The sequence below is a fragment of the Theropithecus gelada genome, chromosome 1 (assembly GCF_003255815.1).
Source record: "Theropithecus gelada isolate Dixy chromosome 1, Tgel_1.0, whole genome shotgun sequence".
Classification (NCBI taxonomy): domain Eukaryota; kingdom Metazoa; phylum Chordata; class Mammalia; order Primates; family Cercopithecidae; genus Theropithecus; species Theropithecus gelada.
In genome coordinates, this window is record NC_037668.1 from 105,252,363 (window position 1) to 105,265,483 (window position 13,121).

A 13,121-nucleotide genomic window follows, 5' to 3' on the forward strand; every position below is an offset into this window, starting at 1 on the left:
CTTTCTAAATTTCTTTGGCTGAGTCCTAAGCATTCTATAGATACAGCTATAGATATTTTATTCCTCCATTCATCTGTACCTATAATGACTCAGGGAAACATTCCCACCAAGAGCCTGAAGCATGCTCAGCCCTTTGGAAGTCCTAGTCATCATTCCAATGGTTATTCCTTTGTTGTTGTTGTTGTTGTTTTGAGACAGAGTCTTGCTCTGTCGCCCAGGCTGGAGTGCAGTGGTGCGATCTCAGCTCACTGCACATTCCGCCTCCTGGGTTCACGCCATTCTCCTGCCTCAGCCACCCGAGTGCCCAACACCACACCCGGCTAATTTTTTGTATTTTTAGTAGAGACGAGTTTTCACCGTGTTAGCCAGGATGGTCTCGATCTCCTGACCTCGTGATCCTCCCTCCTCGGCCTCCCACAGTGCTGGGATTACAGGCATGAGCCACCGTGCCTGGTCCCTAATGATTATTCTTACTCCCATTTCCTCAGTTGCTTCCACAGAACAGACCTGGAGCCTCTGCCCCCTTGCTTCAAATCAACAACTCTGATTTTCATCATCAGTTATCACTAACTGATATGTTCTTGTTTATGTCCTTTCTTGTATTTTTTATCACTATGTGATGTTGTCTATGCATTTTTATTTGCTTATTGTTCATCTGCACTTCTTACACAAACTCTTCACAGAATTTAAGTTCCTTGACAGCAAGGATCTTGTCTGTTATCCACTGCTATATCTCAGAACCTAGCACCCTCTCTCAAGGCGTGATGAGAAGAGAGTCTATCCGAAGACATCTGACATGCAGTAATCATTTTGATTCATTAGAGCTTGCAGGAAAGCATTCCCAAATAAACAAAGGGCCAAGGGCCATAAGCCTTCTATATACCCACACATAGAATTTCATCACAGGGAATGAGAGGCCAGCTTTCCCACAGCAAGGATATATTTAGTGGTCCTTGTCCTTTCTCTTTCCTCTCTTTTGAACCATTAGCTTGACTTTTAAGCATTATACCTCTCTCATGTAGCCCCTCCCTACAAAGCCACAACTTCCTTTGCAAAAGTAATTATGAACATCTTCCTCTTTCACACATCTCTCTCCACCCTGGCACACACCAAAATACACTGATTGTCCCTGCATAAGGCTACTTGAAAACTTGCTGTATCACCATTTACTACATTTTTCAGGCTGTCTACAATTTTTAGTGCAGTGCAGTCTTTCTTATCCATTCTCTTTTTACAAGCAAGTTGCCATCACTTGTCCAGTAACACTAAAGTACACTTAGAATTATGCATTTCTTCAAGGGAAGACAGGTGAGCCGTGCTCTGCCAGATTCTCGTCTGTAAAGGATGACCTTGAAAAGTCCTGGAGAAAGTGGCTTCTTCATTCCTACGTGTTTCACCTCCACTGTGCATGCTCACAAAGTAAGCCTTAATGCCACGGACCATCGTACTTTTCAAGCATCATTGCATAGGGAAGAGACACTGCTTTCGCTACTGCCCTAGCCGGTCTTAAATAAGGTAAAGAAATACTACAAGTTGGGACTGTAAGTGAAGAGGTATATTCTAAGGGCAAAAACCAATTTCCATGGAACTGAGATACCTGCCTCATTTAAGGCAACCATATGACACACGGGTTCACAAGTGTTCTCAAAACTTCATTTACTCCCGCAGGTAAAACAAAGCTGTAGCTATAGTTAAGGCTTGAGCTGCAGTTGCTTCTGGAACAAGAAATAGAACCAAGAAAATATCTGCAAAGATGCACTTGAAATGGACATTCAGACTCTATAGTTTTTTAAAGCAGAGGCAGCGTTGCTTCTTTCTCCAGCCAGACCCCAGATACCAGTGCCTACCAAAGGGTCCTCTCTCACACACCCTCCTATACTGTTAGGCTTTGTGGGAAGTTAGAAATCATATTATCCGGGGGCACGGACTACGGACTATCTCCCAAACAGGCAAAGAGAAGACATCTTAGTAGGGAATTGAGTCATCTTGGGAGCTGGGAGGAAGATGGGTTACACCTTGACAATGGTCTGCAGCAGGAAGATCCATTACCCATTATGCCCTAGCGCACCCACCCATACTCACTCATATTCCCCCAGGGGTGCTCTGATGCGACACTGTCCACGGGCTGCACACTCCTCAGGTCTAATTAATGATGCCCACCCTCCCCACCTACTAAACACATTTGCAATTTAAGCATCTCTAGCTCTCCACTACCACCCACCTTCTCCTCCACTGTCCCTTCCTCTCCATGGAGATAATTAACTAGTTAACTACTTATTAGTCCTTCAGTTGATTAGGATTTCAGGCTCACACTAAGGCCTTATCCTAAAGTCGATAAAGATTTGTGACACCGACAGGGAAAAAATTCGAAACCAGCTAGCAAAACTTTCCTGAAGGATAGAGATACTTAAGATCTAAAAATTATCTTAAGGGTTGGATTCCATACCACGAATCCCCTTTTCCTCCTTCCCCACAGCTCCCTATAGTGAAAGATAGGTAACCTTAAGAATAAATGATAAATCCTGTGACTATTAGGTTTTTCCTGAGAGTTCCTCGGGGACCCGGAGGTAATCGTGTATGTGCGTGCGTGTGTGTCTGTGTGTGTACAGGGTCCGGAGAAGCGAAACGGTGGCAGGTTCCTACAGACCCCGACCCTGTTCCCTTGGCCACCTGGTCCCGGGTAGCCGCATCCCTGGGCGGCGCACGCAGGGAAGCGTCGCGCTCTGGCGCCGGTGCGGCACCGAGGGGTATGACTGCGACCCCCTGCGCGCGCCCGCCCCCACCCCCGCACCTCGCGCCCGCCCGCGCAGCGTGACCGGCAGCCGCCGCAGACCCGGTTCGGGGAGGCGCGGAGCGCGGCGCGCTGAACCGGAGAGGCAGGCGGGCGGGCTGTTGCCTTGCGTCCGCCACGCTGTCCTCCCTCCTCCGCTCCCTGCGCCCCACCCCTGGCGGCCGCGCTGCCTGGCAGCCCGGGAAGCCGCGGCACAGCTGCTCGGCGCCTGCAGCTCCGGCTCAGGGACTGCAACTGAAGCGGGGGCGGCGGGAGCGCGGAGACCACAGCCCCCGGGGAGAGGCGGAGGGGGTCCCTGGCCTGGACGGAGAGGCTGAGCTGAGTGCGCGTGAGAAAGAGGGCTGCACCGCTGCTCGGCGCGGACTCTGCCAGCCCCAGCGCCAGCCCCGGCTCAGGTCGCCGCAGCCCGGGATCCTCCCCGCTTGCGCCCCAAGGCACGCGCGGCACAGCCATGAACACCAACGATGCCAAGGAGTATCTGGCCCGGAGGGAAATCCCTCAGCTTTTTGAGGTAGGGGCTAGGGCTGGCCGACGGGCGGGAGCATCCGGGGACTGCATCTCGGGGGTTCGGGGTGAGGCAGCCGCGCCCCGTCCCACCTTCCCCACGCGGGGCATGTAATTGAAGGGGCTTGCAGAAGCGCACTCGCCCGCTCGCCCGAGGGTAGTCGCCTTTCCCGTGGGTTGCCAGGGTCCTTGTCAGATGGCTGGGCTTAGAAGCCTGAATCTTGCAGATCAAGTTTAAGTCTTCCAGCAGGGTTCTGAAAGCAGCCTGCCCCCATCGCGCCCCTCGGATGTGGACACCCAGGGTGGGCTCCAGACCGCGGCCGGGCCGCGCTCTCTGGAGGCGAGGGCCAGGCCAGGTGGCTGCACTATCTCCCAGCAGCGAGTAAAGATTCGAAACTGAGGGATTCAGAGCCCTGGTCACTCTACTTGTCCAGGGTTGGAACCCCTGGAGGAAAGAGGAAATGTGGACGAAGGCAGCCCTCCCCGGAGACAGCTTGGAAGAGAGAGATGAAGATGCAAAAAGCAAAACCCAACCTATCGAGTGCCACCTCCCCGGTGACAGGCCCCCAGCGTTGCTCTGCGCTTTCGCTGAATGAACTCCTGAGCACGTTTTTCCGTTGCCTAGGAAGGGTTGGGCCGCAGGTTTCGCCAGTGCTCGACAACCCACCTGGAGATAGCGGGTCCGGGAGGGAGCTGCGAGGCGGGCGGACTCCTGTTGCTCAGTCTTCAAACCGAAGCACAGCATCATCTGCACCGGGACCCAGAGTAGGGGGAACACTTGGAGACTGAGAGAGAGGAGGCTTGAGGAATGAACCTTAGTCGGTTCTAAGCCACAGCTCTGTCTCAGGTCGTTTTGGCTTCCTTTCCTTCTCTTCGTATTTGAATTTAAAAACATTCCTGAATCTCAAGTGCTTTTGCTTGAAGTGGGGGGAGGAGGAGAAAATAATAGAAGCAAGCCAAGCTTCCTAAGCGAGCTCTGAAAGGGGAAATCCATTCTCTGCAAACCTCGTTCCCATTTCTGAAAACTGATAGACTGATATCGTAAACTAAAGGTCATGAGGGTTTTTTCCCCCCGATTTGAGGGATTTGTTCTGTTAAAAGGAATTTTAAAGCACCACTGGAGAAAATAATTTTGCCTCAGTTTCCCTAAACTGTCTTTAAAATGGGTTGCCATAATTACAGATCTTCTTTTCTCTCACCTCTATAAGCCACCGTTTTCAGGTCATCTGAAGTCAAGATTTCCAGGTGAAGCATTCACTGAGCTCAAGCGTGGTATGTGAAGCCCAAATCTAGCAAATGTGTTACTCCTGCGTGAAAATAATTAGGTGGTGTTGCATAAGGACAGGTCTTGAGAATGTGTGGGAATCTTAAGAGTTGTTCTTTTTTTGTTTTAATTTTCAAAAAGTAAATATGGAAATTAAGAGGCGAAGGTTTTTCTCACAAAGATTACTACTGAGATATATTTCATTTCTACGCTTCTGAAAGAATCATTGAAAACATCTGTAGGAGGACCACGTGATTGCAAAAATTCCTACATAGTACATCTTTTTGGTTTATAAATGTGGGTACTGTTTTTCCTCCTTGGTGGAAGGTAACCACAGAGAATTTTGATAGTTTATTAAAATCTACACCGTGTATGCAAATAAGTTATGGCAGGCCTTTTTGTTAAGGTTTTAGGTTTTTTATTTACTTTTCTGCATATGAATGGGATAAATAATGCACACCCAGAAAAGGAAGTCAACTTGCTTGGGTGAAATACAGTAATGGACTTAGATTCACTTCTGGACAGTAAGATGTAAGTAGACTGCTGGTGACCTCCAAAGGCTACATCCTTCAGTAAGACGAATCTGTGCTATGCGCAGCTCAGGAGGGAAGGAAAATCTGGCAGTTCTCCATGTGATGAGTGTAGACTGTAAAACTAAATACTTTAGGTTTTTAAAATGGATTTTGCCCACCACAATATTCTAAGTGTACAAAGTTTAACAATTAGCTATCTACTAAACACCAAGACATTGGCCCCAGCTGTGGATATTAGAGGCCATTATAGACAAATTGATTATTGTATTGACGTATTTTCAGACAAGTAAATATATCTAACTGACCTTTTCAGATTTTTTCCTAATTTGAGACATCATGTAAGCCAAATGGAATATGGGATATCTCTGGTAGGTTCATGTTTGAAATGTGTTTCCGGTTTTAGACTTTTTTAAAACCACTTTCTTATTATTTTGTCATGAGTTCTTAATTCTGGCTAACTTTATGGTGTGTATATTGATCTTGTACCTTACAGCAGAGATTTGGCAATCAATTTGAATACTGTGGAAAGTCAAATTAGATTATTCAAGGTCTCAAAGGGTTCACTCAGAGACTGAGCAATAATATGTGCTGGTTGTCTTCAATCCCTGAGAGTGGCTGGCTGTTAGAAAAAACGATCTGAATTATCCATGAAGGAATGGAACTCATTGCCCTATTTTAAAATCAATGCCCTTTGGAGAACCAGTTTTGTTTAAGGACGCTGGAAATGTATATTTTCAGAAAAGAGTCATTGAGTGTGTTCACCCATTTCAGGCAATAGTAGGGATTAAAAGAGGGCATTTTGCAGATGGCACAGAGAATCTCATGTTTTCTTTTATCTTACACCACATTTCTGCAACAGGTACAGAGAAGAACATATGGGTTTTGGAATCAGAAACATTGAATTGAAATCCTGGGCCTAGGTGTAGAATTCTAGTTCAGTAAACTGGAGTAGTCACTAACATCTCTGAGTTGTGATTTCCTAATCTATAAAATGGGGGTAATAAAGTCACACAGGGCTGAGAATGCACTGGGTATGCAAATAAATATATGACATAGAGGCTTTTATTTATTAATAAGATTAATACTGGCTTGGCATATGGGAGAAATGTGAGAAGCTCAACTTCAATGTGTGTGTATATAGGACAGATTTTGACAAACAAACTGGATTGGATGCCCTGGTAGTTTTTTCTGCTCCCTCTGAAATTGAACTTGGCTGATAGAGGTGCACACTCTAGCTTACTCTATTTAGGATTTCAGAAGACAAACGTACCTGGTGAGAATTGCCTACCATTCTGAGCAAATTACACAGGAAATAATTGAAAATAAAATACTGTATTTAAACAGATGTCAGCCCTTCAAAGGGTGTTTTGTATGCTAACAATGTATATTGGTAAGAATAATCCTTTATGCTTTTTCCATGAAATACTCCAAAGGAAAATATTTTGTACATCAGTCCAGCTTCCAGGAATCAGCATTTCCAAACTGGTAGCGTTTTTAGAAACTAGTACCAGTGACACATCAGACACCATGAACCATGAAAGCAATAGCAGGATCATGCCTTTCTTCCTTTCCCATCTGGAATCTTAGTGGATATTGTAGTGACCTACTCTATGTCAAACAGTAATTTTTTTTTTTTTAGTCTCAGACCTCAGTTTTTTTGAGTCTCACTTAGATTTGAGCTTTGAGGGATTTTTTTTCCAATTGGAAAACAGTTAAATATGCACCTACCAAATGTCAGGGAAAGCATCAGTATCTGGGGATTGAAAAATGAATGAGACTCACTCTGTGTTGTTGAAGAGCTTATAATTTAGAAGAGAGACCAATGCATAAACCAATGGTTTCAGTATAAATGACAAACAAGTATGATGTTTTATGCTGGATACCCTGAGAACACGGAAGAAGGGGTTCACAGACCAACCTAGGGATTCAGAGAAGACTTCCTGATAGTAATAATAACTAAAACCACCAACAAAGTTTGTTCGGCACTTACTATGTGCCACGCACTTAATGTGCACTGTACAAATATGAAATTATTTAATTCTTTAAAAACTCTATGAGGTATTTATTATTACCCCCATTTTATAAAAGAAGAAACTGAGGTTTAGAGACATAAAGGGTGGGTAGCAGTGAGATAAATAATGACTGGGGCATTTTCACATGCTGCATTTTATCTCACTGTGATAAAGTGAACGGCTCTTCCATTTTAAACTATCTAGTTGCCTGAATTGCTTAAGAGGCAGAGAATGCTGAACTGAAAACTAATTAGGCAAGAATTTAAGGGATTATCTTAATGACTCCATCAGATTGTAATTTCAACTCTAACTGTTTATTAAAAGACAAATGCAAAGAACAAAAACAACCAGAATCCAAAGATGAGCCATAACACTATTTTAACAAAGGTGGGTGGGGCCACGTGCGGTGGCTCATGCCTGTAGTCCCAACACTTTGGGAGGCCAAGGTGGGTGGAGGCCGAGGTGGGTGGATCGCTTGAGGTCAGAAGTTCAAAACCAACCTGGCCAACATGGTGAAACCCTGTCTCTACTAAAAATACAAAAAGTAGCTGGGCATAATGGTGTGCACCTGTAATCCCAGCTACTCGGAAGGCTGAGGCAGGAGAATCACTTGAACCAAGGAAGTGGAGGTTGCAGTGAGCCAAGATTGTGCCACTGTACTCCAGCCTGGGCAGCAGAGTGAGACTCTATCTCAGAAAAATAAATTAAATTACATTTTTAAAAAAACAAAGGTGGGTTTAAAAGTATTTGTACATATTTTGTTATATTTCAGAGCCTTTTGAATGGACTGATGTGTTCTAAGCCCGAAGACCCAGTAGAATACTTGGAAAGTTGTTTACAGAAAGTCAAGGAACTGGGTGGCTGTGACAAGGTGAAATGGGATACATTTGTAAGCCAGGAAAAGAAGACCTTACCTCCGCTAAATGGAGGACAGTCACGGAGATCCTTTCTAAGAAATGGTAATGTATATGGAGAATAATAGACAGTTTTATAGTTATAGCAATTCTCTTTAAAACATGCCATATAGACTATACACAGTGATTTCATTTTTTGAGTTTATAAATGCCTGAAGTCCTTGGATCATGATTAATTTCTCTCTGCTACTAATTCTAATCACTTCCATAAAAAGACAAACAAAATTACACACCGTTGTCCAACAATTCACTAGAGGCTTAATGAAATTTTATATTACTGACTTCATTATTTTGCAAAATAAATTACATTAGCAAACCATACATACATTTTTCTTAAAATTGCAAATAAGATTTCTCACAATAAATGAATAGAATAGAGGTATAATTGGTAGTTATTGCATAGCAGTTCAGCATTTTTTTATTAACTAGAAAGAGATTTGGCTTACTAATGTTTCCAAGTTCAGAGTTCATAATAATGCATCTGCATAAATGCATGTAAAGTTTATACTAGTGATAAAAGAAAAACTTCAGCCAAATTAAATCTAAAGGAGTTTAATTGAGCAACAAACAATTCATGAACTGGGCAACCCCCAGAAACACAGCAGATGCACAGAGAAACCAGTGCAGCCACGTGGTGGAAGATTTATAGACCAAAAAAGGGAAATGACATACAGAAATCAGAAGTGAGGTACAGAATGGCTGGATTGGTTACAACTCAGCATTTGCCATATTGAACACAGTTTGAACACTCAATCGTGTATAAATGGTTGAAGTATAGCCGCTGGGATCGGCCAAGACTCAGCTATTGTTACAGGTGCATACTCCTAAGTTAGGTTTTCAATCTTGTCTACCTATTAAGCTAGGTTGCAGTTTGTCCACAAGGACTCAAATATAGAAGTATGGAGTCCTTCTCAGGTCATATTTAGTTCACTTTAACACTAGTTAATTCAATAAAAAATTTTTTAAGCATCTACTGAATGGAATGTATTAATTAATACATTAATCTAGGCATTTGGGTGCTGTAAAAGAAGTTGGAAAAGTAAACTTGTTTAAATTTTAGGAGTTGTTTAGAACTAAAAACTGTAGTTCATTAGAGAAGATTCATGGTGTTTTGATCTCTTTCTGAAACATGTGCTTATCAAAATTAGGGGTTCAACATGAGCCAACCAGCCTTTCAACTTCTAGATGAAGTTGAGACGTATAATAGTATGTGCAAATTGGAATCAGCTCAAATCAGGGGAAACTAAATTCTGTTCTAGTGGCCAAGATCATTACATTTTCAAAACTGAAACCATTCTCAAAAATTATACAACAAAAGGTTTGTGCTATACAGACAGCATCTGAAATGGAGACAATTCTATCTGCAATGAATATAAGCAGGAAGCAAATCTTAGTTTGCTTAACCTTATTAGTCATGACCCACATAGATTTTATTTGAATGCAGTGTGGGAAAAAGCCATAGTGTGCTAATTTTCAAGGAACACAAGCAAAAGAAGGCAAACAGAAATAGCTTTTCCTAAGAAACATCTCTAAAGAAAAGAGTCCTTCACCATTCATGCAGAAGTCAGTGATATGACCCTGACCAAATTTCCCAGTGCTGCTGAGAAGTAATGAGATGTCTGAAGTTGCTATTTAAAACTAATTTTACAAACTTTCAAATGTTATAATGGACCAAAAAACAGAAAAATAGCTAGAAAAGTTTTGGTGTGACTATAGGGTAATGAGATTAGCACTCTGAGTCTTAGCAATTAATCTCATTACCGTGCAAGGTCTCTCACAGCTGTCCGTCAGGTAAAATAACACTCAGTACAAAATAAGCCATGTGGTTACATTCTATGGGAAGTCCTAAGGTAAGGTTGTGTCTTTATATACTTACTAAATCAAATTTGCACCAAATATCTTGATTTGACCTTTAGGACCTTACAATACCAAAGAGATTTTTCTCTTGCCATCCAGTCTATTCATAGACCCACGTTCTGGTTTGATAACCAAGCAGAGTCCCAGGTATAAAGTTCACTCTTTGTAAATCAGCAGGATTTCTGGTTCACTGAGAACAGCCTGATACACAGAGTAGCAAATGAACAGAACTGGAGTTTAGAACTCCAAACTGTGCAGACACAGCTTAGATATGCCCTCTCTGTGGGCAGCAGGTACTCATGGTTGTATCTTTAGCCAGTTGCTGCTGCAGCATACCACTTAGTACATCACTACTTTGGTGAATAAATGATATTTTTGTGGGCTTGAACAGTTCATACACATCCCCAACATACGGGAAGCTTACTTCCCAGGGTGTCATCATACTTAATGTCTGGCTCCCTGTTAAATACATACCCCGTACTCTTGTTAGATCAAGCGAGGTAAATATGGGAATCTGCTTTCTAAACCTTAAAGCACTAATAAACTTCAGGTATACATTTTAAAAATTAAATCTGAGAAGCTATGACATCTACTTAGTCGGACGCTGCTCTGAGTGGGTGTAAAAGTGACTGCAACAAAATGAAATCTTGATACTTCTATTTGATACTTTTTTATACTGTTACTTGGCCTGATTGTACATAGAAGCTAGGCAGGTCATGTGTCAATAGAGAATGGTAAGGACTGTGGCCAAACTAGAGAGCAGAGCTAGAGAGAACAATCATTGTTTAAAGACAGTTAAGTACAAATTTTGCAAAAATGTCCAGCTGAACAAAACACATCTGTGGGGCTATGTTGGGTACACAAATTGTGAGTTTGGAATTCCCAATCTAGCAGGATAAGCTAAAACAAGAATGGAAAATGTAGGTTTAATTTTCATTAAAATAAGATTGCATGTTAATTTTAGGTTCTCCATACCCACTGATACTTTACCAAAATTCCCACACGGGGATCTTTTAGTTAATCATCAAATACAAAATTTTCATATACCTATGGTGGTAAGAATGTGGCATCACATGGTCTTGTATCTGAAAGGTATGCTAAAAAGCGGAAAATGATTTCTAAACTGGTCCTGTAATAATACAATTCTATTTTATGAAATACTTTATTCATTTGTCCTTTGAAGGTTTTAGTTGTAATGTGTGGAATCATTTATTACATTCAACAAAATTCCTAACTGCCCAGTATCTTAAAGCATAGTGATTATTTCTAGAAGTGAGTGATTCATGCATTTTTTGTAAAAATATTGCCTTAGCTATGTTAATGTGTTATTACTATGAAAAATTATTCTGTGAAATGAAACATTTTCATCATCTAATCAAGTTACTTTCCTAAGTTAAAATATGATAAAGCAAGGATTAAATTATTGGCTGACTGTCTTTAAAGCATTAAATATGAGGTAAGCATCCCTTTCTTTCTGCCACATGCATACAATTGAATAATTATCTGTAAATAAGAGTTCTAATACCATAACCCCAAACATTCATAGAGCCTGTCTTCCAGAATATCTCATTATCTCATATTCAACATGTCCAAAACCAAACACACTATATTTATTTCAAAACCAGCACTTACTTCTTTTCCTGTTTCCATGAAGTCAGCCGGTAAGTCAGTTGGGCAATAAATTAACCATTTATTGAGTACTACTATGTGTCAGACATTCTTTTAGGACTGAAAATCCAACCACCAGGAAAGAACAGACATGGCACCTTCCTTTGGGGACCTTACAGCAGTGAAGTCAAGCAGCAGGAATATAAGCAGGAGCACAATGGCACCATAGGAAAATCATATGCTAAGGAATTAACCATGTTAACAAAGGACTGAATCTAACCTAGGCTGGGGTTCAGGATCGGCTTCCTGGAAGAGGTGATGTGCTTATATTTGGAGCCGAAAGCTAAGTGTGTGTTAGCTAGAGAAGGATGAAAGAGATTGTACCAGGGAACAGCGAAGAGAAGTTCCTGAGGCAGACAAAGAGGCTGTAATTTGGTTAGGAATGAGAGAAGTCCAATATTGCTGGAGCAGAAAAGAGAGGGCAGAAAGATACTATATGAAATGCAGTATGGTCCTTATCCTTTTAGACTTGAAGCCTGGAAATTGTTTTTAAACTGTCACCTCCTTTCATTTCTCATATTCCAACCCTAATCATATCCTTCAGATCTGGCCATCCATTTCCGTTTCCCCTGCTACCACTCTAGCCTAAGCCTTCATTTCTCATCTGTTGATTACTTTAACAGCCACCTAGCTGCTACTCTTTCTGTTCTTAGTCTTTCCCTGCTCCAATTCATTTTAACTAGCAGATTAACCTTCCTAAAACATGTATTTCATTTCATTGTTTCCTTTCTCTTACCAACCCTCCCCTGCAAATCCTCCACTGGCTTTCTACTAAAGCTAAACCCTTTACCATGGTAAAGGGTTCAGGGACCTCCACATTGAACCACGCTCTGCCCACCCATTTTATCTTCTGAGTTTTCTCTATGGGAAACTATTTCAGTAAGACATTCTTTTTATTATTAATTCAACAAATATTTATTGGACACTGACCATCTGCCAAGCACAGTTCTAGATCCCAGGGATACAGAGCTCCAGACCATAGGTAAGGCCCCTGCTCTCATGAAACTTATAATCCAATTGGAGAAGACAAACAATGAATGAATGGATAAATGAAGAAACTCTCAGATGGTGAAGCAGGTGCTGTGCAGAGCATTAGAGTGATGTCCCTGAGACTCACTAGGAGGCTGCACTAGATTAGAAAGTCAGTAAAGTCCTCTTGCAGGAGGTGACCTTTAAGGTAAAGTGTCAATGACAAGAAGCAGTCAGCCATGGGAGCAACAGGGGAAGAACATTTCAGGCAGTTGATTGTGGTGGCAAGCATGGAAGCAGGTAGATCAGTAAATAGTCTATTATGATATTCCAGGTAAAATATGATGATGGCTTTGGAAGAGTTGTGATAGTAGAGATGGAGAGAAGCATATGCATTTGATATATGTTTTGCAAATAAAGTATTGCGAGTAGATGTGCAGAGAGAGGGAAGAAAGTAATCAAGGATAATGTTTCGAATTTTGTCTAATGTTGGATGAACTGATTAAATTTCAAGGCAGAGCAGGATAGTGTTGTTGGTGCTTTTCCTGAGGTAGCCCTTCCCAGATCTTTCTAAAGGAGATCTACTGTCATCTGCAGACTACTCAGTGC

The 13,121-nt window shown here is 42.0% G+C and overlaps 1 protein-coding gene across 3 annotated transcripts in view; it reads left to right on the top strand.

The window, feature by feature from the left end:
* Positions 1–2,905: 2,905 nt before the first annotated feature.
* Positions 2,906–13,121, top strand: part of AK5 (adenylate kinase 5) — a 296,670-nt gene continuing 286,454 nt past the window's right edge. For 2 of the 3 annotated variants that reach the window (XM_025389481.1, XM_025389482.1), the window contains exons 1-2: positions 2,906–3,302; positions 7,877–8,063. In XM_025389481.1, coding sequence (XP_025245266.1) covers positions 3,243–3,302; positions 7,877–8,063 — 247 coding nt within the window. In that variant the 5' untranslated portion in view covers positions 2,906–3,242. Of the gene's footprint in view, positions 3,303–3,532; positions 4,541–7,876; positions 8,064–13,121 lie in introns of those variants that run through there. The other variant, XM_025389483.1, reaches the window with a different exon arrangement.